This window comes from Alligator mississippiensis, chromosome 3 (assembly GCF_030867095.1).
Source record: "Alligator mississippiensis isolate rAllMis1 chromosome 3, rAllMis1, whole genome shotgun sequence".
Lineage (NCBI taxonomy): Eukaryota > Metazoa > Chordata > Crocodylia > Alligatoridae > Alligator > Alligator mississippiensis.
In genome coordinates, this window is record NC_081826.1 from 220,226,885 (window position 1) to 220,252,044 (window position 25,160).

Here is a 25,160-nt window from a genome sequence, read left to right on the forward strand (position 1 = left end):
GAGAGCCAGGTCAAACTAACGCGATGCCACTTCTGGGCATGTGCTGTCCTCAGCGCAGAGGTACGCTGAGCTGAAAGTAAAGCAGTGTGTTTTTTGGGGGGGGGGGGGGCGGGGGGGGGCACATCTGTAAGCAGCCTTAATGACTATAAATGATGAACTTTGCTGTGTATGGGCCTCAGAGTGCCCCCCAAGAAGGTACTTGCTTGGGACCACTGTAGCCTTGTCTGGTCTCCGAGTACCCCCTAAAGCCAGCCCAGGGCACAACTTTCAGCACCCGAGGGAGCCCAAGCTCCTTCCCACTCTGAGATGCTGGCTATCCAGGCCCCAACTGTCCCTGGTTGCCTGTGGTCCTGACCCAAAGAGCTAGCTTCCAGTTCAGCTCATGACAGAAGGACTTTCTCTTTTGCTGGGGAGAATACGTGCAACTCAAAATTTGAAGCACCAAAAGACAGACCCTCTTCAACATAAGCATTTTCTGGAGCAAAGACTATCCAGCCAGAGGTTCTCTGGCCTCACCAAAGGGTTAAGCAGTCCCCATTCCAGCCTGCATAGCCCTGAGCACCCCAAAGTTTCCCCTCCAGTCTACCCAGTCAAGTCTGCACTGCTGATCTCTGGTCTTCACACACTCCTGCACCAGCCAGCCTCTTTGTTCACTGTCATGTCCACTGTTATGCTTCATTCTGCATCATCTCTTTGATACTCCCCAGATATAATCTCCAGAGGATGACTAGAGCAAGCTTCAGTATCAATACAAGTTGAAGCTTCAGCATCAGTATGACTATTCAGGTGCTTGTAGATGGATGCATCTTGTCACATAAGCCAGCAACTCTGACTGCATCCTTAACCCAGTCTCCCCACCCTGCATAAATTAGCCAAGGAAATCTGCAGTACGTAACACTTGTAAGCCTCCCTGAAGCATTGATCAATGTATATATTGTACATACACACACACCTCTCACAAAAAGGCTTTGCTAAGCACTAGCTAGAGTAGACCAGACAAGAGTAGTAAATGTTTTTTTTGAAAAATCCATTTAAACTCCGTCAGTTATATCAGCTAAACAGTTAGTTTAGCTAGCTTACACCTAGTTTAGTAATCTTTGCCAGTAATAACCCTGGCTCCTTAGGTCTTCACCATGCTCCTGGTGCTGCATGAGCCCCACTCTGTTAGCAGGGAGCCACAGACAGGGGGTGGGGGATGCAGCTAAGTCACTAGGGGGTACTGCCCAGCTGCAGAGCCACAGCTTCCTCTCGCCCCCACAGGTAGGGGCTAGGGCTGCAGATGGATCCAGGGCTGTGGACCTCTCCTGTGTCCAGATCCTGCCACAGGGAGGAAGGAAGGGAGGGAGAGAGAGAGAGGGAGGGAGGTGCCGGGCCCCCACACAGGGGTCAGGCAGGGCCTTTCTGCCACAGCAGTGAGACCCCCAACTCTGCAGTGGGTCTGCCCGGCCCCCTGTGGGTCCCAGCCTTCTTGAAATGGCAGGACCCAGACAGGGTAACAGACTCCCTGCACTCCTGTTATGCTTGAGTTGCTGCAGCCTGGATCTGGAAGACTGTTCCACGCTGTCACTCTGGGTCCTCCCCAGCTCACCCCAGGGGAAGGAGTGGTCTGTCAAGCATGTTGCATACTTCCCTCTGCCACTCATGGTACTGGGGCCACATGGAGCCTGGCCTAGCCTTTAGGTGGGGTTAAATGCACAGCTGGCTTGGCTTAAGATGCTGCTGCAGCTGGAGCAGGCGGTGCCAGGTCTAAGGGGTCGCTGCGGCCCCAGGGCATTCCTGAGAGGTGCTGGCACAGCAGCTCTGGCCTGGGAGGCTGCTGTTGCAGCCCTAACATTACCCCCAGGGTCTCTGCTGCACTGCCTTGCTGTGCTGCTGCCCTGCATGAATGCCCTGGGGCCATGCTCACTGCACAAGGGGCCGGCAGCGACTCCTCAAACCCAGCGCCATGTGCTCCAGCTGCCACAGTGCCTCCTCAGGCCGAGCCAGCCATGTGCTCAGCCCCACCTCAGGGTTGGGCCAGGCCCTGCGAGGCTCCAGCACCACAAGTGGGAGGGGGAAGGATGCAGCACACCCAGCAGAGGCTGCCCCACCGGAACCAGACCCCCATTCCCTGGGGCGAGCTAGGGAGGGCCTAGCCTGGCAACACAGAGAAGCCCCCCAAGCACAAGCCGCGGCAGCACAAGTGCAGTGGGACATGCAGGGAACCTGTTACCCTGCCCAGGTCCAGCCACCGCAGGAAGCCAGGCAGACCTGACATGGGGCCAGGATTCTCACTGCTACGACAGGAAAGCCCCGCACCTGACCTGAGTCAGGGGCCTGGCACATCTCTGTGACAGCGGGATCTGGGGAGAAGACAGGTCCTCAGTGCCAGGACAGTGCCCCCTAGTAGGTCAGCCATGCCCACCACCCCCTGCCCATGACTCCCTCTCCAGTATGAACTCATTTAATATAAAAAATATTACAATAAAATGCAGTCTACCACAATATATATTCAAAATACTTAAGTTGTTTTGATCTCCTGCAAATCCATCAGGTTAGTCTCACTGTTTCAGGCCCTTTAGTGAGAGAATACTATTCTGTAGGGATTTCAAACTGGACTTTGGTTATTATGGCATTTACTATACATTTGAAAACCTTACAGCAATGCCTGCTTGTGTCAATTTTTATGTTATTTCATCTTTCTGGTTACTCATTTGGTGGGCCACATCCACAACAAGTTTACATAATATAAAAAGGGCTTTAAAAGAAACAAAAAAAACTGTCCCAATTTCTATAACTCACAACTGCTGAAGCCAGAATGGAAGCGTACACCTAAGAAGAGTAGCAGCAGGCCAATAACACCTATAGACAGTAGCTCTGAATGAAGTCAAATCTCACATTTTTGATCAAGCATCAGCTTGTCTCATGTTCTATAGGAGAGATCAGCAATGTTTTCTGGCGGGGAGCCAGAAAGACTGAACTCAGATCTGAGGTGGGTCTAATAGGACCCAGCTACTTTCCCTGCTTCTCCCTGTTGCCTGGTTGTAGCACAGTGCTGCGAGAGCTTCTCTCTTTTGAATCCCCCGGTGTGCAGCTGTGCCACAGCATGGACTGAGTTCCTCACTGCCAAATGTTGCTGAAGCCACAGCTCCAGAAGCCAAATCCGGCCCACAGGCCAGAGGCTGCTGTCCCAGTTCTACACAATGGAAGTGTCAATCATTTTTCATGTTAAGCATATGTGCAGGACAGAACTCTCAAAAGCAGCCACTGACAAGAGTAGTTGCTGATTATGTACTGCCATCTAGCAATTTTTTCATACGAGTTTAGTTTATCCACAGAACTGCCTTGAAATTATCCACATATCTGCTTTGAATACCCATGATGGTACTCCAATAGACAAATGAAGCATCAAAAACAAAAACTCTTGCTGTAATACATTTAATTTTCTATTTTTTCCTTCCCTTTTGTGTGTTCTAAGCAATGCACTCAAAAATACTGTAATCCTGAAAGTTTGCAGGCATCAATATATGGGCAGATGACAAGGCGTCTTTTCAATATAAAAACAACCTTGTAAAATAACGTACAAGGAACACAAGACTAAAAGAGACCTCTTGCATCATTTAACTTTACTTCTCTGCCTTTGTAGCCATCACATAATAAACTTACCTAACTTCACCTTAAAGCAAGCAAGCAAACAAACCCCTCAGTTTCTTGTCTCTTCTATACCAATAGAAAGTTATTCCATATCCTGGCTATTCTAACAGGTGGGAACTTTCTTATTTTCATCCTACTTTTGAAACTGAACCAGCTACAGAAACACAGCAAAAAGCACTCATGAGTTGGCTATAAATTAATAGAACAAAGGTTTTGCTTGATTCCCTACATGGTTTTATTTTTATAGCATTTCTTGTGTCTTACGAAAAGGGGAATATTAATTTCCTAGCACTATACATGAAAAGTATTCTGTTTTCCTATGCAATTCTCAAATATCACACTCACTCATACCTTTCATGTTGCTTCAATTTTCTATCAAACATTTTTTCCCCAGCCATCCAACGCACTAGAATCCATGCGAATCAATATGTGGATTTTTGTTCTGTCACTTAAATACAGAAATAGGATTTCAAGAAGAAACAACACCCATGTAAAAGCACTAGAAGCCTGGTGAGTTAAGGCAGTGATTCTCAACCAGCGTGCTAAAAGATCCTTTTGAGGATGTCACACAATATTAGCGCTGTAAGACATGTAAACAACAATACATGATTCAAAAAAACAAATCAAACCCATAGAGTCAAAACATTCTGACCTGTTTTTGTCTTTAGAGTTCTTTGGGACAGAAAATTCTCTCTTATTTTTCTGTGGTCAAAAATGGGTGAAAGTGAAGAGCTGGCATTTTATAAGGGGTGTCTTGAGTCTAAAAAGATTGTGCTCATTCTCCACCTTCAGTATCACTATTAAGGAAGGATGCTTAACATCAAGAATACACACGATCACATTCTTAAGCGGTTTCCAAATTCAGGGATGTAGTCAAGACCTTCTGTAAATTGCATATCAACATTCAATTTCTGACTACAGTAATAGTAACTACAGAGAAGATAACTGCTTCAAAATTAATTTTGAAACTGAATGATTGTAAATCAAAATTCACAGAATATTAAAGATTACTAAACAAACTGTTTGCCACTGTTTTAAACTAGTCATATTCAACGAAAATTATAACAACATTCTTTAAAAGCCTAGTTTTCTTCTATACAAATAAAATAGAGAAGCACAATCATTAGTTGAATTATACCTTTGAAAATCACGTAAAAAATGCTGTAAGTCACAGAACATGCCTATACATATAACAGATAATTTTGAGAAATGTTATGCCATAGATAAGGAAAAAAACTAATGATATAATCTGAAACCACTATGAATGGTATATCTATGTTTAAATTTTTTGTCATGTTTTAACATGATTATATATGCTAGTTTAGAAATGACATGCTTACAGATGGTCTCGTTTAAAACGTATCCTTACTGTCTTATGCCAAGGTATAACTATAGAGGTCTCTAATTCAACTACTGTGCACACAATTTCTTGTCAATGAGTACTTTAAACTTAGCTTAGCACACTTATTAAGAGGTGCAGACTGAAGCAGAAGTGCTGTTAATGCTTGAGCTAGTAATACACTAGGAATTCAGCTATTCTCTGCTGCTCAGCTGCTTTTGTGCAGACACCATTTCTACCTGAGCTTGGGTAGAAGGCGTTAACTCAAGCAGACACGGTAGTAAAGGCAGTGTCCTAGATGACAGCTAAGGTTAGCAGTGTACATATCCTGTTTATGCTAGACTTCAAAATATGGTAATAATTAAAACATAGCTAAATATCAGAGCAGAAGATATACGCAGGAGGAAGCATATAGCCAATCCAAATTATCACTATATTTTGGCATGTACTTGCTTGGTTTGGGTTTATGTTTATTTGCTTGCTTGCTAAATGAGTTCTTGTGGCTTACTGCCTACAATAGATATTATCTCCATTATTAATAACTTTTTTTTGGTAGGAATATCACAATTTGCTAATGTGGAAATAATTTTTATAGTATGATCACTTTTAGCACAGTATCTAGTTGTGTTGTAGTCCTCTGGAACAATTTCACATTAAGTTAAACAGCAGAAGTGAAAAAATGATCACATGAAGAACTATCAAGCCATAATTTATTTTCAACTGTTCTTTGCTTTGACAAAAAAAACCCCAAACATACAAGGTTTCAAAAGGACAAAGGGAAGCTGCTTTGCCTTTCATTAACTAGAATGGTCATACAGATTATCTATTTCATGGCAGTCAAATAAGGCTGGTGGATACATGCTGGAGGTGGGAAATAACGATCATTTATGAAAGAACTGGATCAAGACTGCAGGGCTTCTTAGAGACCAGGCTTGGCCGCCATGCGGCCCACCAAGGCATTTTCTGTGGCCCGCGGTGCTGCGACGGGAAACCCCTTGTCCCTCCCCCAGCCCTCCAGCAGCTTCCTAACGGCTGCTGAAGGGCTGGGGAAGGGACAAGGTTACCACACACACCGCGTAAGTGTGGCGTGGCCCGGCCGGGTCCCTCGCAGGGCTGGACCCCACCCCGGCTGGGGGCGGTGCTGGCTGCAGCTGCTGAGCAACACCACCCACCCCCCCGGAGGAGCCGGTGCCTGCCCAGGTGGCCGCAGCCGGTGCCATGGGCTTGGGGCAGGCGCAGGACGGAGCCTTCACCTGAGAACTTTGCCGCCGGGTGGCGGAGGAGCGGCTCCACTCACAGGCCTGGGACACGCCGGTTGCTGGAGGGGGGGATGCGCGTCCGGGAGCGCCCGTGCCCCTGCCTCGACACCACCCCTTGCCTATGACCTGCGATGCCGGAGCTGCCCCGCGCGGGAAGCCAAGCAACAGCTGCTGGCACTGCCGGCCTGCGCCTGCCTCCTCGCCCGCCCTGCTGCCCTGCCCCACAGCAAGGCGGTGTCTGCTCCCCCGGCCAGTCTCCCCCTGGGCGCTGCCGCTCTCCAGGCCCAGCCACCCATGAGCGAGGCCCTGAGTCCCGAGGGGGCCGCTTCTCATGTGCTGCTGGGGACGGGAGGCAGCGCGGGCACACGCGGCCACCATGGCAGTGAGGTGGGCAGTGGTGGAGCAGAAGGCACCTTTCCCGCACATCCCAGGGAAGCTGTGGCCGGGAGGACGAGGAGCCCAGACAGGGGCTCCTGCACATGGCAGCAGCTCTCCCAGCCCCGCTCCGCGCCCAGCTGCAACTGCGGCCGTGTCCAGCTGAGCCGCAAGCCTCTCTCGCAGCCTCTCAGATGCACTGAGGAGCCCCTGCTCCCTCCCCTCCCACCTGCTCCTTGCAAGGCAGTGAGCGGCGGAGGCTGCAAAGTGCCACGCAGGTGTCTCCCGCCAAGATGCATCCCTCCACCTTTGATTAGTTTCCACTCTGGCTGATACCTTTTCCACATTTGATCTGTTGACTTGCATTATGCGTCTTTCATTACGCGACAGTGTTTATTTCAGTCAAGTGTTTAGTATTATTTCATTGTTGCTTTCATATTGTTTTTATTTTGGATTTTAACCACATTTCGAGGCCCTTTTCATTGTCACTTGCTGCAACTTCATTGATGTCAAAGGTCACGTAACATCACTTCCTGAAGTGACACTCCTTCCTGTGAGGTCTTTGAATATGGCTCCCCCGCCCACTGGGTGATAATAAGTTCGTGATCCAGCCCCACACTCAAAAAGGTTGGATACCCGTTGTAGACCAACCCATTTCTGGTGGCTGAGTGGAGGCTGCGTTAGCACAGCTCCAGAATTTAGGAGGCAAGCACTGCCACTGATCATCCCCCTTTTTCCTCTGCAGTCAACCTGAGTCACCATTGATGACCAACTATTTCAAATTTGGTGGTGGACAAAAGAGGCAGCAGCAATGTTTGCCCCCCTCTCCAGGTTCTAGGCTCACACCAACACGGCAGTTCTAGCAGCTCTGTTGACAAGCCCTGCAGGCCACCAGCTGGACCAGCTCTTGAGTTATGAGAATTACTGTTTTTACCATAAAAACAGTAGTACAATCCTTTCTGAGGTTTCATTTACCTTTCTACAATGGTGTCTTATTCTGCCTCCAGTACTGGAATAAGCAATATCAATATAAACATTAGCCTTTGATGGGAAGGATGAAATATAAATCCAATAAATAAATAAAATAAACAATTTGTGCAAGTAAAACAGGCCCCAGAATGTCAAAGTCTGGACACTAAAAGCTGTATAACTTCTGTGTATTAAATAAGCCATAACATCTGACAATGAATGAAGATTTGGAGCTTTTCATCACTTATACATCTTTATTTGTCAGTTTTTCCTCCACCTAAAACTACAAATATCAAATTGAAAAATCCATGACAAAGATCAACTAAGATGACTGAGAATATCAACTCAAGTTATTGATAAATACTGCCCTCTCGATGCAAAGGAAGAATTAGCATGGTGAAAAGAATTTCAGAGAGGGAAAAAAAAAAAAAATCACCATCCTCAAGCTACTCAATACAAGATCATTTTCCCATACTGAACATTGGTAATTTAGTTATTACCAAGTCACTATTACCCAAAGGTAATTAAAAATACTCAAAAGCTTATAACATTGTAATTATGCAACATGCAGTCATGAAGCAGTTTCAGCTTCGACTCCAAGAAGCGTATCCAGAACATTGTTCTGTGAACCAATAAATATATACGTTGTCTGCGCCAGTGTTTCATGGGGGACTGAGACTAACTATCAGATCATAACTTGGGAGGAAGGGAGAAAAGGAAAGGAATGTGATAACTAAGAAAGCTCTCTTTGAAAACTTGACTGACTTTTGATAAGCAGGCACACAAGTTTTACTACGTTCATTTAAGAAACACGCTAAAGGAAGTTTTTCCAAACCTTTACTTTGAATCTTTATAAGATTGAAAGCTTCTATTTATTCTAACCAGTTTATTCTGACAAAAAATTCTTATGTTAATGGTCTACAGTAATTCCTGTTACAACTATAAACCAACATGTTCTTTTTAAGACACTTTCTTCAGATTGCATTTTCAGATAAATCAATAACTTTAAAAACTTGCCGTGTAAAACTATATTTTAGAGTTGAACTACTACATCCAATTACAGAAAGGTAAAAGCAGTTAAAGCATGTTCAAAACTGGATTAGACTGGTTGACTAAAATTCTTCAAAAAATTTTACTTTACAACTGTTCTGGAAATTTTCTTTCACATGCACTCTACTTACATGCCCTATACTGTTCAGCAGGGCACCAATACTAAAGACATAAAATGACTACTGTCATAAGAACTGCCATACTGGGTCAGATGAAAGGTCCATCTAACCATGAATTCATCTGTATCCCTACAAAAATCTGGTACTTTATGGTTAATCTCCTCTAGCCCTAGAGAAGCTGTCCATCAGGCCAGAAAGAATGATCCTGGCCAGAGGGAACCTAGGCAACTGCAGGGCTGTCTTCCTTCCCCTTGTCTCCAAGCGTAGTTTTACTGGGCAGCATCCACTGGCTCCTTAGATACATTCAAAGGAAGTGAGTGTTACCCAGAATTCTCTGCTCAAGTGTTCTCCCTTGACATTACAGCTCAGCAATTCTCAACCAAGGTACCACAGGAGAGGACAATATCAGCACCGTGAGGTGTGGAAACACCCCCCCCCCCCCGAGATTTCAAGTAGGAATCCATAATTTTTTGGTAGTCAAAATATGACTTAAAAGTTAGAGGTGGCATTTTCCAAGGGGTGCCTTGAGTATAACAAAGGATGCCTTAAGTCTAAAAAGGCTGAGCACCACTACTGTAGTTACAGGCATGTAATCAGCACTCCCATTTATCATTATATTTCCCCAAAAAGTTTGCAGCATATGTCTAGCCATTTTGGGGGGGACGGGGGGGAGGGGGGGGGGGGGCGGCTCAGTTTCCAGTGGGCCTAGGCCTCATGTCACTGTACAACAAATAGGCCTGTCTCTGAAAGGGAAAAGCAGTGGCTGCTGTATATGAAGAGTCTAAGACACAGGGCATCATTGTTCCATCCCCAGCAATGCATTCCCAGTTATCAGAAGTCATAGGGTTAGGGGTACCTCAAGGATCAGACTGCATCCCTGAGTGTTTTAACAGACTCATGTACTTATTCATAAAAAGTCTGAACCTGATTAGACCACTGGTCTCCACAGTGTTGCAAGTGGATAGGCAACTGGCTTAATAGTCATAAATTACTATAAATTAATCTGTGTTAGAATGGCAGGAGGTTTCAAGTAGAGTTGGACAGAGGTCTGATCTGGATCCAGTGCTGTTCAATGTGCTTATTATTTATTATTGTGCTTATTATTATTTATTTGGATGCCAAAATAGAGATATATTCCTGACCAAATTTGCAGGAAAGGAATGTGCACACACACTGGAGGACAAGAGAATTCAGAAAGATGTTGATGATTTGGTAAGCCAGGCCAAAGGCAACAGGATGAAGTTCACTACAAAAAAATGCAAAGTGCTATACCTTGGAAAGAATAATCAAAAAGCACACATGAAAATGGGTGAAAAGCGGCTGGATGGTAGCCATGTGGAGAAGGATCCTTGAGTCTTAGGGAACCACAGACTCAATACGAGTCTATAAGGCAGTACAGTTACAAAAAGACAAATTTGATTCTTGGCTGCATCATCTGGACTATTAGGTGTCAAAAACACAGAAGCTGATAGAGCCATTCTACTTGGCACTGGTTAGGCACTGTCTAGTATTGTGCGTAGTTTTGGGTTCCACATTTTTAAAAAAGACATGGCAAAGTTAGAGAGGGTCCAAACGCAGGTAACAAAAACAGAGCTTGGAAAACAAGCCTTATGAGGAGCGACTGAGAGAAATAACTGTGTTCCACTTGCAAAAAAGTCACCAGGGGTGCACCAATACATCGGTCCCATATCAGATCAGCACCGATGTAAGGAAAATTAACAGTATTGGCAATCGGCTTTTTTTTGGCTGTTGTGGCTGATAATGTGGTCATTAAATGCCCCATGTATGCACACAGCCACAGCACAGTGCAGCACGTAAGGTGGCTAAGAGCACAGCCCCCCAGCATGGAGAGCAACATCAGGCTGGTAAGTCTGTTGTGGGGGAAGAGGTAGGGGGAGGGAAGTGGCATGGGGGAGCAGATAGAGGCCCCCATGGTGAGGGAGGGAGTAGGGCTGGGACAGGCACTGCCTAGCCAGGGCACAGGATGGAGCCATGAGCATCTTGTTTGAGGGGCATGCTCCCACTGCTATGTGTACCTTGTGAAGGCATGGGGGGCATGTGCCTCCAGATCTGCACGTGAGGCAAGGGTGGGCTGTTGTCCTTGATGTTTTTGGGAACCCCACCTGGTAGCTGCACAACAGGCTTGTTTGTGTTTGAAATAGGCTGGATGGACACTCATCTAGGATGGTTTAGATTGGAATAATCCTGCCTTGAGCAGGGGTTTCGACTAGATAGCCTCCCAAGATCCCTTCCAGCCCTATTCTTCTGTTTTGATGAATGACAAAAATATCTGAACTTCAAAAACTTTGAGAGATTTAAAAAATTTTATATTAAGTGCTTCTAGGAAAAAACAAAACAAAAGGATAAGAGCATAATCAGAAGGGGTACTGGTTCTGAAGCATTTACCTTTGGCTGGGTATTGCTGTTTGCTATAAGAGTGTATGTGTTGTAAATAAATGTATTGTATGATCATAATTAATAATGATACCTACAATTTGTGTAGTTAGATTCCCCAAATTAAAAAAAATGTTTAAAGAAAAGCAGTTCATAAACCTCCCTTCTTCCAAAAGGCATCTTTCAAAACACGGGCTAGTACTGCTAGTCAGCTCACCTTAGAGATGAGGATAGAAACAGGAAGAGGAAGGGAAAGAGAAATGCAAATGACAACAAAATTGGATGACTGAGGATCTCACTTAAAAAGCCAACTAAGCCTTCTGCTGTTCTGACAGAGCACTTAAAACCAGTGTCTCCTTACAATTGCCAAAACTTATTTAAATATGTCAGCAGTTACAAATGAATCTAAAGGAGATATTTTATGTACCTCAACAGCCATAAAATGAAATGAAAGTTTAAAGTCTATCCCCCACCCAAAAACCAAAAGACCCAAACAAACATCCTGTCATATTTTAATTTGTGGAACAGTTTTTTGTTTAGCTATTAAGAGAAGAGAGACAAATGCTGTTTGTTCAAGCAGTTCAATCAGTAGAATCTGTTTCCACCACCTCCTGAACACAGGAGAGAGCTGTCCATCCGGTAAGCAGCAACTGCTCATGTAATTTTTCTTTTTTGTTCCCCAGAGTATATATTAATTTGTTTAGCAAATTAAAATTTTACTTGGCAGAAACCAGCTAAAATCCTTTTTAAGAACACTTATTTGACTTGCAGTTAGCCTAGGTAATCTACTAATTGAATTAAACAATATACATGCTAGCACAGATAGTAAAGCATCTTTTCTTGCTTACCAGATCAATAACTAGGGACGGAATTCCTTAAAAATCCATTTCCTCCCTTTACCCTGTGTAGATCCATGAAAAATACAGTCATTCGTCATTATCTCAAAAAGTGCCTTAACAGCAAGGCTTCATAGCTCAGACTTTTCCATGCTGCATATATCCTCATTATGTATATTACATACAATCTGTATGGAATAGCAATTTCCACAGCACTGTAGCTGCAAACTCCTGAAACTGATTATCTTACAGAGAATTATGCCAATGGCAGAACAGTTTTTGAGCAATGAGGCAGTAGGTTTCAAACTAAATCAAATCACCAGTCACCAAGTGCTAGCACTGACAAAATACATTGAGAATGAATTTGAAAAACAATTAGAAGATAAAACACTGGAGCTACCCTTCTTCAGCGTTCAGTAGCTATGAGGTTACCTGGCATACTAGACTGCTGTACAGTAGAACCACATCACTCCTATCCAGCTTAATTTAAATTAGGCTGTCAAGTGAAGGACAAGCTGTGCAGCTTTTTGCTTAGGCTTTTAATTCAAAAGTGCTGCTTCTCCACCCAGCTGAAGTTCATCAGTGGTCCTCCACGCAGATCAGAAAAGCTGTACCCTTTGAAACAAAGGTGCAGCAAACAGCTGGAGGATCTCAGTGGTCCGGTGCAAGTGTCTGCTGTGACTGAAAATAATTCCAGGCTGGTTCCGACACCCTCATATTCAAAAGGGCTACAAAGCCTAATTCTACAAAATTCCCAGGTTCTACAGTACAAGATTCAAGAATTCTTCCCGGATGGGCATTTACGTGCAACTCAGCTGCTGCTCTGAAGAATATATTTACTTGCGACTCCACACCACAAAACTAGAAATTGGAGATTTTAGAAAAAACAAACAACACACAGTGCTATAGATCTTATTTAATATATTAAATAATGACCAATGACCTGCCACTGTCTCTAGGATGTTTGCATATACTGACTGTAGCTACTTGTGCTTAAACAACTTCAATTTCCAAATAACTTCACTGAAAGGAACCTGAACAGTACATGACTGTCACAGGCAACAACTGGAAGAAACTGAAACTGAAATCAAGCACAAAGATCTTACTAATGTGATTCCATTTACACCAGGAGTTGCCAACCTGTAAGAACAGACCTTTCATGGACCATGGAGAGAACAGGCAGTACCACTAGGGAGCGGGATTGGGCAGAGAGCAGAAAGCAGAGCAGCAGATTGGGTAGGGGAAGGGATCAGAGTGGCACTCAGGGAGAGTCCAAGGCTAATTTGTCAAAAAGGCCAGCCCCCCGACTGCCTTACATTCACATTATGCTTATAGCTAACTTGAAGTTAGAGGTGCACTGGTACATTGGTCAGATATCAGATCGGCACCGATGTAAAGAAAGTTTGCTATATCGGAAATCAGCCTGATGCAGCCGATAATTTGTCCAATAAATGCCTGTGCACGCGCGCAGCCACAGTGCAGCAAGTAGGCAGTGAGGAGCAGAGCTGGCTCTGCATGCAGCTGGTAAATCTGATGTGGTGGAAGGGGAGGGGGAAGGAGAGTGGGAGGGCAGATTCAAAGCCCCTGCAGTGAGGAAGGGTGTGGGCCTGGCATTGGGGCAGAGGCTGCCCAGCCAAGGTTGGGATGGGATAGAGGTGTAGCTTTTTGGGGGGCACAGGAAGGGGGGCGGCTTCCACCACTGCGCACAGTTTGTCCACTGCTTGTCTGGCAGCTCCAGCCACTCATCTGGGAAGGCACGGGGTGGGGAGGGGAAGCATGTGCCCCCAGAACTGGGTGGGACAGGGCAGGCTGGGGCCAGGCTCTTCCCAACCAGGCAGATCCGAGGGCATATGCCCTCCCCCACCCCCCTCCATGCCCTCCCAGATGAGCAGCGGGAGCTCCTCCATCCTGTGCCCACCCTGGCCCGGGCCCCAGCCTGCAGCTGCAGCCCATGTTGTACCATGCAGATTCGGGGCGGGGGGGGGGGGGGGGCAGACACCACACCCCTCAGACGAACCACTTACAGCTCTGTCCCACCCCACTCCCTGCCGGGTTAGTGCCTGCCCCTGCCCCATTCCCTCCCTTATTGCAGGGGACTTGATCTGCATCCCCCCCCCCCCCCCCACACCCCTTCCCTTCCACCCTACCAGATTTACCAGCTGGATTCAGCTCTTCAAGCTGAAGAACTGCGTATTGGAAATCAGATGGGTATCAGCCGATATGCCCCCTTAAAAACTGGCTATTGGTATCAGCCCCAAAAATCTCTATAGGTGCACCCCTACTTGAAGTTACTATCTTTTTTGGATGTTTAGCAGGTGATACAAATCAAAGTTAGTGTAAAGAAGAGGGTCACCCTAGATCACTCGCACATGGAGTAGTAACAGAACCCAAAACAAGGGCAAAAGATCAAGAAGAGAAACCATCTCCTGAGCAAACAACACAAACTATCCGAGGAGAACATACACTAAAATTGTTTTGGGTCCTGTTACTACTCTGCCACTGCAGGAGTTGAGAACGGCAGCAGGCCCAGACACACTTATCTACTCGCACCACAAAACATTAAACACACAACTCAGTTACATTCCATGGCCTGATTAAAGCTAGAATGAGAGCTATCCTAAGTTCCACAGTACCTATTCACCTTGTTCTGTAGGAACCTTATCTTGCAGTTGTATCCAGTAACCTATGTAGCACACCTACAATGTAGTTCATTACAAAGAAAATCAACCAGCACAACTATAGTGAAATAACTAATTTGGAAGTAACAGGGTTTTATTCCAGAATAATTATTTCGTTTCCAAAGCCGATTTATTTTGGAATCAGAGTAATTATTTCAAAATATAATCTCTTGTTCCAGAATAGAATGTCCACACAAGAGACTTGCATCAGAATAGTTCAATTATACTGGAATTAATTATTCTGCTGTAACTATAAGAGAAATTTCCTCCATGCAGAGGAGGATTACCTGGACTATTCTGTATGTTAAAGCAGCGTTTCCCAACCAGTGTGCCGTGGCACAAATTCTGCCATCAGAAATGAACAGGTGTGCCACAGAATTTTGACATGGCAATGAGCTACAATAGGTATGAGGATGGGGAGTGCCTTAACAGGTATGCCACTGAAAATTGTTATTAATGTAAGCATGCCTTGGGCTGGAAAAGGTTGGGAAACTGTGTTAAAGTAAAACACATAGTCTGTATGTACTTATCCAACTTAATGCTCATAAAGTACAAAGGCTGTATTAGCAACCCTGAAACTCAGAGCCCTAGAAGCCTTGGAAATGGGCACTAAGCAATTACAAAGCTGCTAGAACACTACAGCACTAACTAACAGCACTGTAAGCAATGCTCCTGAAGAACATAGCTATCAGTGCTCCAGAACTGACTAGCTTTCTTATTTTCAAGGCTTCTAATACTCAGTTTCAGGGTTCTATTAGATGCTTTGAAAACAGGGAAACAGCAGCCAGCCAGGAAACTGAGTCCCATCACTTTCAAGCTTCTAGCAACAGCACTTTGACAGTTGTTTTTCCTTCACTTTTTCTGGTGGTGTTAAACAGGGTATGAATACTTTCCAAGTAATCATACTTTCTGTATTGTATCTATGTAGTTAAGCATAGTAAAATTAAGGTACAAAGCATATTGTGCAGATGAAAGATACCACACACTTAAACTGTTTCGGCATTCAACAGACATGTGAATAACTGGATGAATATAGCATCATCTTATTCTGTAAGCATAGAAGTAAAGTATCCATTAGAGGGGTGGCAATGTCCAGCCTGCAGGCCAGATCAGGCCTGTGGCAGACTCCATTTCCCAGTAGCCCCAGCCCATTTCACTGTGGACGGTTTCCATGGAGATCCCAGGAGCGGAGGGCCATGATAGCACAGGACCAAGCAGTGCTGGCAGGGTGCACAGCTCAGTGGAGAGCTGCCTCGGGGGCAGAGCTGGGATCTTGCAGCAGTGACAGTATGGGCCGAAGTCAGTACAGAGCTGTGATCCACTTCCTGCACTCCCCGGACAGGGGTGTGCAGGCAGTGAACTGTGGCTGTGACTCTGCCTTAGCTTTCCCCAGTCTAGGAAACTGCTAGCTCTTAGTATTCATTCGCTTTCAGACTATAGACAGAGCAATTCTTCCAGTGCAAAGAACTCTGAGAGACCACAGCAGGACAGAATGCTTCTGACACCAAAGATTCTCCTATGATGTCTCTGGGTTTGTAACCATAAAAACTGGCAGTGTCCAGTCCTGCGAGGTGCTGAAAGCAACTAAGCTTGCTAAAATGCCACTTGCTAGTTAAAGCTGAGCAAAGCAGCCACAAGTTTAGTCAAAGTGGAAGCTTGGTCAAGGATGGTAAGAAAATGATGTTCAGAAAGAACAAAGGGAAGACAAGAAAAGTCTGCCAGTCTGAGTGTGTTCATGCGTACAGGGGGGACAAAACCCAGGAGTGAAAACTCAATTCTGCAAATAACTTGTTAACAGCCAGCAGCAGAAATGTATAAAAACAGGTTGGGAACAAAGGGCGATAGGGAGAAATGAAACTGGGGGGGGGGGGGGGGGTTACACTGGACCTTAAGTTGAATACAAGTCAACAGTGTGTCCTTGTTGCAAACAAAGCTAAGAGCAGCCTGGGCTACATTAGTGAGAATGCTGCCAACTGACTGGAGGGAAGTGATTCTTCCCCCCTATTCAACACTGGCGAGGCCACATCTGGAGTACTGTGTTCAGTTTTGGGCCCCCCACTAGAGAAGGGATATGGACAAATTGGAATGAGCGCAGCAGAGGGCAATGAAAATGGTTAGGGGGCTGGGGCACATGACTTCTGAGGAGAAACTGAGGGAACTGGGCTTATTTAGTCTGGAGAAGAGAAGACTGAGGGGATTTGATAGGAGCCTTCAACTACCTTAAGGGGGATGGGGGGGTTCAGAAGAGGATGGAGCTAGACTGTTCTCCGTGGTGGCAAATAACAGAACAAGGAGCAATGGTCTCAAGTTGCAGCAAGGGAGGTTTAGGTTGGATATTAGGAAAACACTGTCTCACTAGGAGGGCAGTGAAGCACTGGAACAGATTAGCTAGAGAGACGGTGCAGACTCCACACTTGGAGGTTTTTAAGACCTAGCTCGACAAATCCCTGGCTGGGATAATCTCGCTGAGGCTGGTCCTGCTTAGAGCAGGAGGTTGGGCAGATGCCCCGAGGTCCCCTCCAGCCCTCATTTTCTAGGTTTCTGCGACTAGGCGCCTCCAGCCTCAACGTCCCAGTGCAAAACCCGCCGCCGGGGGACGTCCCCGGGGCGGCGGCCGCGCTCGCTGCGCAGTGCCCGACACCGGCGGAAGCGGGTCTCTCCCCGCGCCGTCCCTCTGCACAGCCCGCCGGCGCGGTGCGGAGCGGAGCGGAGCGGGGAGGACCCGCGCGCCACTCACCTCATTGTTGACGTTGAGCACGTGCGCCATGATGGCCGCAGCCGGCTCGAGCCCCAGACCCCTGCACCCCGCCCCGCACGTTGGGCGAAGCCAAACTGCGCACATGCGTGGTTGCGGGGGCGGGGCAGGGCAGCGCCGGCGCTCTAGTTGGGCTCCCGCTGGTTGCAAGCCGTTCTAGCCCGAATCTCGGTGGCCAAAGTCCTCCAGAGGTTAGGGGCGGGGCTGTCCCGCCTGAGCTAAGCCGCGCTCCCAGCGCGGGGGCGGGGCATAGTTGTGGGCGGCCCCTCGCCGTGGGCCCGTAGCATGGGGCGTGGCAAGGTATTGCCCTATCACAGTAACGTGGCTCACCTGGCTCACAGGCCAAGCTGCTCCACCAGCCGCTTCCGATCTAGAGGCTGCGGCTTCAACCGGGTTTCCAGCCCTTATACGTGGGGGCTGCGGGGTGCCCTCGTGCACTTGCACCAGCTTTTGATTCCTGCTCCCTCCTTGGTTTTAGATCTGGAAAAATGGTAACTCTAGGGCTGTGCATCCGGAGAGACTGGGAACTGGTCTCAAGAGCCAAGGCTTTAAGATAACCTGGACCTGCAACCATTCGTGACCTTAGTGGCTTGGCACAGGGGCCCCCTGTAACAAACGCTCTCACGTGTGGGTTACAACCGCACTCAAAACCTAAAAGAAATGGCATACTGTGTCCGCAAGTGCGTGAGGGGCTTCCAAGAATTGAAGGGTTACCTTTTGTTTGAACTCAAATATAAATGATTACCCTATTCCTAAATACAGTTTGAAATTCCACTAGTTCAAGCTACGCACACAAATTCCAAACAATTTTAATAACAGGACACTATATTTATTCCCTAGTCCTTTATAGATCCAGAAAAAGTACAATTTTTAACAATAATGTTGTGTACAAACTAAAGATGGAGCAGATCAGCCTAAATTCAAAACAGGTTACAAAGAAGGGGAAGTGAGTTCTTACAAGGCAATGTATTTCAATGGGACTCCTCATACTCTTAATTTTAGGCATATGCATAAATTTTTGCAGAATCAGGGCCTACAAAAAAGGGGAAATCAGAAAATACCAGCACAATCGAATACATATCTGGAAAGGCTACAAATAATCCATGTAAAAAGTCACTTCTATTACAGATTTAAATGGACCATCATTTTATTTTGTTCAAAACTGATGAAAATCAATTTTTTTGTTATTATTTTAAATTTTTGCTTCCCAATCTGCTGCACTATTCAGATTATGTAGGATTGTATGAGAGGAAGTCCTTCTAAATGCAAGAACCACAATTTTCATCAGTGCTTGGCCATTGTTTTGGCTCCACATCAGGAATTAACTGACCCCTGGGTGGCACTGTTGCTTCAAAAATTATTTTACTTTACACGTCAAATATTAAGAAAACTAAATGGTATCCCATATCATAGGCTTCAGGATCTAGCATTTAGATCTACTTCTGTTTTGATGTTTGGCTCTTAACTGGTGATCCGACAGGAGTGAACTGCAGCTATACCACCTTGGGCTGTGATTTTTGTCATGTCTTACAAAGCAGCAAGGTCAGAAAAGGCTAGTAGTTGGATGGGAAATATCTAAGTCAAATTCAAGATACTGCAGGAAGTGGCCTTCATGGTTCTGTATCTGGCTCTGTTCTATCTGGGTCAACATAAAGCCAACTGAAACAGTATTATATCGGTGTCCTATTAATGCAAAAAAGGGCTCTGTGCTCCAAGTTGAGCTGCCTTTCAAATTAAATATACAATTGAGGTCACTAAAGTTGCCAAAGCATTTTCTGTAGATTTGAGGTGCTACAGCTGGTTCCTTAGCTCTACCTAAATTCACTCACTCTGTTTTTAATTGTGTACAGTGTCTGCCATTCAATTTTTTCACAAATGGTTACAAATGCTGTCGTGTGCAGTTGTAGTGTCCCGCTTCAGAAGTGGCTGCATTTCAATTATTTATTTATGTTTGTAAATCATTTAGGGATGTGAAACACTTGCACGCATCAAGCTATTTTCAACAAAGTACATAATCCATTATGTTATTTGTAAGTCTCACTTCACATGAAATTGGACTCAGAAACTCAAAGCACTTCCAAGTAAACTAAAAGGAAGCCTTCCTATATCTCAGAATGAAAAATCATCCCTTTTCTCCTCTGGAAATCATTCTTAATGATGTCATCCTCTATTCAAACCTTTTCTTGTCAACTCAAGAGGTGTAACCCCATGAGTGAGAACATGCATTTCCCCAGGGACAAACAGCAGTGGCACAATATGTGCTGCTGCTACTTGTCTCCGGGGTCTGCCCATGTACATGTGCTCTGGCGCATGGCACATTGCCCTGGGTGGGGTAAGGGAGACTGGGGCACCTAGGCTAGGGACAGACATTACACATAAACTGGTTTAAGTGATCAGAAACTGGTTTAAACCTGCAACAGAACAGATGTTCAGTGCACATAAACCAGTTTGAAAATGGCTAAAACCGATTTGAGATAAACCTGGTTGAATGTAGTATCACACTTAACTGATTTGGTCAAACCATTTTATGCAATGTCTGTTCCAGACCCCTTCTTGATTTAGTTTAAACCAGAGTCCACAAGCATCCCAGATGCTTTGCAACTCTGGGCAGGGCTCTGCTCTCTGCTCCAGCCCAGCAGGGCTGGCCCCACCCTTCTGCTTCCTGGCTGGAACTCCTGCAGAGACTGCAGGTACAGCAGCATGTGCCTGACTTCCTCCTGCCCCCCACCTCACCCCCTCACCACTCCCTGCTCAAGCAGGAATCCCCCTCCTCTCTGCCTTATACAGACACCTCTTAGCATTCGCTAGCATACCACATACTGGCTACAGTCTGTGCTGTGGGAGAGCGGACATAGACAGACAGGACAATGACAGTTTAGGACTTTTTGGAGCTAATCAACAGGTAGCTGGTAAGGTCCCTCCATTCCTTCCTTGGAAAAAGTTGTTTAAGAAGAGCTTGAACTAGTGAGAGAGGCTGTTGTTTTGTTTGATGGGCTGATAAATGCTAACAGCTCCCTGTGTAACTCCCTGCTGTGTAACTAAATGCTCTGTTATCAACAGCGAGGGTGGGGGGGAAACCCCTCCCTAGTCAGAGCATCCTGCCATGGCCTGGCCACTCCCCCCCTCAGTTCAGTATTGTGGAAGGGAAGGGAGGGCTGCTCTACCACCCCCTGGCTTCTAGCCTGAGCCACTGCAGCATGTGCAGTCATTTGCTCAGTCCAGAGGGGATGTCTGTTTGATTACAAACCAGTTCAGCCTAGCCAGGTTAGACTAACCTACAAAGAATGAATCAGTTCAGGTTCAGGCTTTTTAAATGTCTGTCCCTAGCCCTGGGCTAATCCCTGCAGCCTCTCTTGGGGACCTCCAGGGGCTCTAGCCATAGGGATCTGGCAGCAGGGAGCCTGGCCAGCATCCAGAGTCTGGCTCTGGCCAGCCAGGCTCCAGTTTCAGGTGGCACACGCTGCCATCATGTGCGCCACCCTGCTCTTTTTAGGCACAGGTATTTTTTACCCCACCCCCAATGCTGCAAATTAGCAGCGTGTGCAGTGTATGGCACCACAGATGGGCCTGTGGTGCGGCATACTGTACGTGCATGCTTGTCTGGACACACATGGAGAATCTAAAGGGTGCCAATGAGCCTCTGACTCAGTGAACCAACCTTTGCTAGTCCTGGCTTGGTGTGAATTAGAACAGTTGTCTGTCTCTTCAACCTCTTGTGTCAGGACTTGTCTCTGTCATGCTTGCCTGTCAATTCCTTCTTATCAGACCAGTGAAAGAGCTCATTTTCTCACTAGCCGTCATCACAAGTTCCATACCAGTGGGTCTGCTCTCTAAATACCTTTCTGTTGCTTTAACCCTTTGTTCAGTTGGTCTCTGATGAATATTTATATATTGTTTGGTTTTGCTTTTCTCCTTCGAAGCTCTCGGTCAGTGGCCTCCTAGAGCATGGAGTCACCATGCTGCCCTAAGTCAATCTCAGCATTTTCATTTGCTCTTGCTCATAGTGTTTTGATTTGTAAATTCCATTTAATTCAAGTTTTTCTTGTCAGCTTGTCACATCTGGGAGGGTTTGGGGCCTTGCTGTACATGCCATTTTGTTCTTTTCTTTCAGCCTGGGGCTTTCTGGCCTTTTGGTGCACCTATTTCTGTTATGTCTATGCATCAGCATTTTCTTCTCGTGCTAGGACATTTTCTCATGTTTTAACACATTTTTTTGTGGCAATTCAGTACAGCTCTAGGATCCTGGGTGCTTTCTCCCGCTTAGTGTATACTAACATGGCTTCATGTTTTGAACTATATTCAGTACTCAGCACTTGCTTCTTCATTGTCAAGACCCAGAGTTGATCACAGGAGGCACAGTGCAAATAAAGCACTCTGGAACTGCTCTCACTTATACTAACCCTTTATCTAATGTAGAAATATAGGGAAAATTTTGACCAGCTGTTTGGAAGCTGGCCATGTAAGCAGGGCACTTGTAAGATAACCAGGGTTGTAGAGGTATATAGGACTACTTTTGGTGGTCTGTAAAAGAGAAGGAAAGATGATACCTGCATTTCCTTCATGCACAAGCCTCTGAACAACAATATGAAACAGTAGCCTTCCTAAAACAATATATTTGTATTTTTTCAGCAGTTAGAACAAAGAAATAAAAAGGAATTAAAAACAGTGAACACATTAGATGCATATGTAACCTCACATTTCACATTACGCTGTTAAACTTTTCTTTTTTATTCCAAAACCAAAACAACCAAATCACTCTCATGTGTGGGGTCCAGATGTGTGGGGTCAGAGTTCAGAAGCCAAAGATCAAAATACCAAAAGCTCAGAAGCTAAAGCCAAGGCTTGCAATACCAGGTGCCTGTCTGACTGATATATCATTCCAGGAACTGAGGCAGGCCTGCGGTCAAGGCTAGGCTAGAGTTAAGGAGCCAGGGAATTCACTACATATAATAGGGTAAGCAAGAATGAAGTACTGGGATCCAGGGAAGGGGCAAGGGTGGAGGCAGAGCAGGAGCACCCAAGGCAGAGGCAAGACAGAATTGTGGCAGGAATTCTGAGCCAGAAAATCAAGCTGAGGGTTCAACAGCAGAGTCAAGGTCAAGACAATATCAGTGGATCAAAGCTGAGAAGTCCAAGACAGGAGCAGGTATACAGGAGTCAGGCAAGGAAATCCACATCAGAAGTACTAAGAACTTTGTTGCAGGGGCAGCAATGTTGCAGGGTTTTATAGCTCTCCCGTCAGGGGCCTTTGGCCTTCTTTGGTCTTCTCAGGTCACCTAGTCCCCTATAAGGGACCTCTTGGGAGGGCCTAGATTGGGCTAGGCCAGGTACATGTCCAGTCACCTTGTGGTGCTACAACTTGGTCCTCTGCCTGCAGGTGCCATTGATTGGGATTCATAATCGTGGGGCCCTGGTAGTGACACAGTGGCATAAATTGGGTGGTGGGGAGTAGGAGCAACTGCCCTGGGTGCTGACTCAAGGAGGAAGGTGAAAAAGAGTGGATATTGCTGCTGGCAGCTGCACATTTGCACTTGCAGCAACAACCAGAAGTCATTACTTCTGCTTTGCCCTGGGCTTCCAGCCGTGTCCCTACACTGCTGCAATCACGCTTTCTTAATAACACCAGATGATCCTTCTTTCTCTGTCACTTTAATCACCCCACCCAGAAAAGTTTGGTTTAAAAACCCTAATCTTCTCAGGGGAAAGCAGTCCATTTACTTGTTGTTCAATAGTTCCTTGCTTGCTTTCTTCAAAGAGTGTTTTTCCCCAATCTGCTGGAGCATGCAGCAGGGCCTAACCAGGAGACTGTACCCATTTTAGCTCCTCTGTTCTTTGGTAATTGCATCCATTCAATCTCAGGTGTAATTAGTGGCCTGATGGCTCTGTACCTTCATAGCTAAGGATGCTGACACTGTCTGATCCCATTTGTTAGTATAACACACCATCTTAGAAGTCAAGTATGTAAATTACATTTTAGGAGACAGATTGAAATATGCAATTAATGCAGATGGTCATAGGCAATGCTGTGGGGTGGACGGGGGGGGGGGCACATGCGCCCCCTGATCCAGCCAACCAGAGCACTGTTCCTCTTCTCTCCCCCTCATGGCCCCTCCCTCCCCCTCCCTACCAGAGTCTGCTCCGATTCCCTAGCACAGCTTGTTCTGGTCCCGGAAAAAGGTAAGCCTGCTGGGGCTCTTGGAAGTGGGGTGGCCCAGGGAGGGGTGGAGGGCAGGTAGTGGTGTACTGTGCCCCTCCAAAGCAATTTTATGGCTGCATGGGCCAGCAGCATGTTGGGGGAGGGGGGCACTGGGCCCTGGTGTGTGGGACTGGGCCCTGAACAGGTTTGGGCTGTGCAGGCCCATGTGCGGGGGGCACTGGGCTGCAGCATGTGGGGTTGGGCCTCTCTGGCCTCGGAGGGAGTTTTTGAGCTGCACAGGCCAGCAGTGTGTGGGAGGCCTGATGGGGCCCAGGCTGCGGCTGTGTGCATGTGTGGGGGGGCCACTAGGCCATAGTGTGTAGGGCTGGGTCCCAAGGGAACTTTTGGGCCTGTGGGGGAGGGGCACTGGGCCCCGAGGTGTGGGGCCAGGCCCCTCTAACCCCCAAGGGAGTTATGGGACCCCATAGGCCCATGGAGGGACAGCACCAGGCTGCAGTGTGTGAGCCCAGCCCCTGCTGAGCTGCAGAGTGATTTTAGGGGCCAGGCATAGGTGAAGGGAATGCCTCCTTGGCTGCCAGCTTTACAGGAAGGCCAGGGACTGGGGCTGGGGAGTCCTGGGGGGGGGGGGGGGGGGGGGCGCAGAGGGAAGCGCCTTTTGCCCCTACTGGCAGCAGCATGGCCTGTGCTTTCAGGCATAGTGGCTGCCATTTTGTCTTAAAGCAAAACTTGCCCAAGAATGCAGCCAGAGTGGCCCCAGTTCCGCCTGGGTTTTTTTGAGTGGTTCTAAAGTAGAAAAGTTTGAGAACCACTATACTAGACCGTGCTGCATCTAAAGGAAATAAAATGTTGATTTGCAAAAGAGGGAGATAAACAGACGTACAAAAAGCCACAGCTTTCAGAAGCGAAGTGAGCTGCAGAAGACTGAAGCAGTACTTCATGTGGTAGGCTTGAGTTTAGTTTTTATTGCATAGAAACTTGGGACATTCACAGAAATATTGGTATTTTAATTCTAATGGTTTTTGACATTTCTGATTTGCTGATTCTTTTGGAATGGGTATTAAGACAAAAAGGAAATCACTGAGCATTCAGCTTGTAAGTAGAAAGCAACTAAAACTAAAGGCTGCTTGTGACTGCGCAATGTTTTGCCTCTTGTGCTTATCCTGCCAAAAGAACAGGAAATCTGAGGGTAGCTTAGGTCCCTTCACACACACCCTAAGTCCATGTTTCACTGTGGTCAGGTACTAATAATGTACCTTTTCTTTAGCTTTGAAGAATAGCAAAGAGACAGTTGAGTTTGGACTTTTTCTGCTTAAAGAAGGCCAAGACTCAGGCCCAGGGCCATCCCTAGGGGGGGCAAATTGGGGTGGCCGCCCCGGGCCCCATGCCTTGGGGGGACCCATAGAGCTGGGCAGAGTGGCCACAGTGACTCTGCACTGCTACCGACTCTGGGCAGCTGCTTGGCACTCCCCCCCCAGCTGCCAAATCTGATGCCAGCTTCCTCGCATCTGGGGTGGGGGCCCCGCACAGGCTGATTTGACCAGGGCCCCACACCCTGCTCAGATCTCTCTGCTCAGGCCCCCGCCCTCCCCTCCCCCT

At 46.6% G+C, this 25,160-nt stretch overlaps 1 protein-coding gene across 2 annotated transcripts in view; it reads right to left on the reverse strand.

The window, feature by feature from the left end:
- SRFBP1 (serum response factor binding protein 1) overlaps positions 1–17,556 on the reverse strand; it is a 158,155-nt gene extending 140,599 nt beyond the window's left edge. The window contains exon 1 of one of the 2 annotated variants that reach the window (XM_019478200.2): positions 17,390–17,556. In XM_019478200.2, the coding sequence (XP_019333745.1) occupies positions 17,390–17,494 (105 nt within the window). In that variant the 5' untranslated portion in view covers positions 17,495–17,556. The remainder of the gene's footprint in view (positions 1–17,389) is intronic. The other variant, XM_006270178.4, reaches the window with a different exon arrangement.
- Between the last annotated feature and the right edge of the window lie 7,604 nt (positions 17,557–25,160).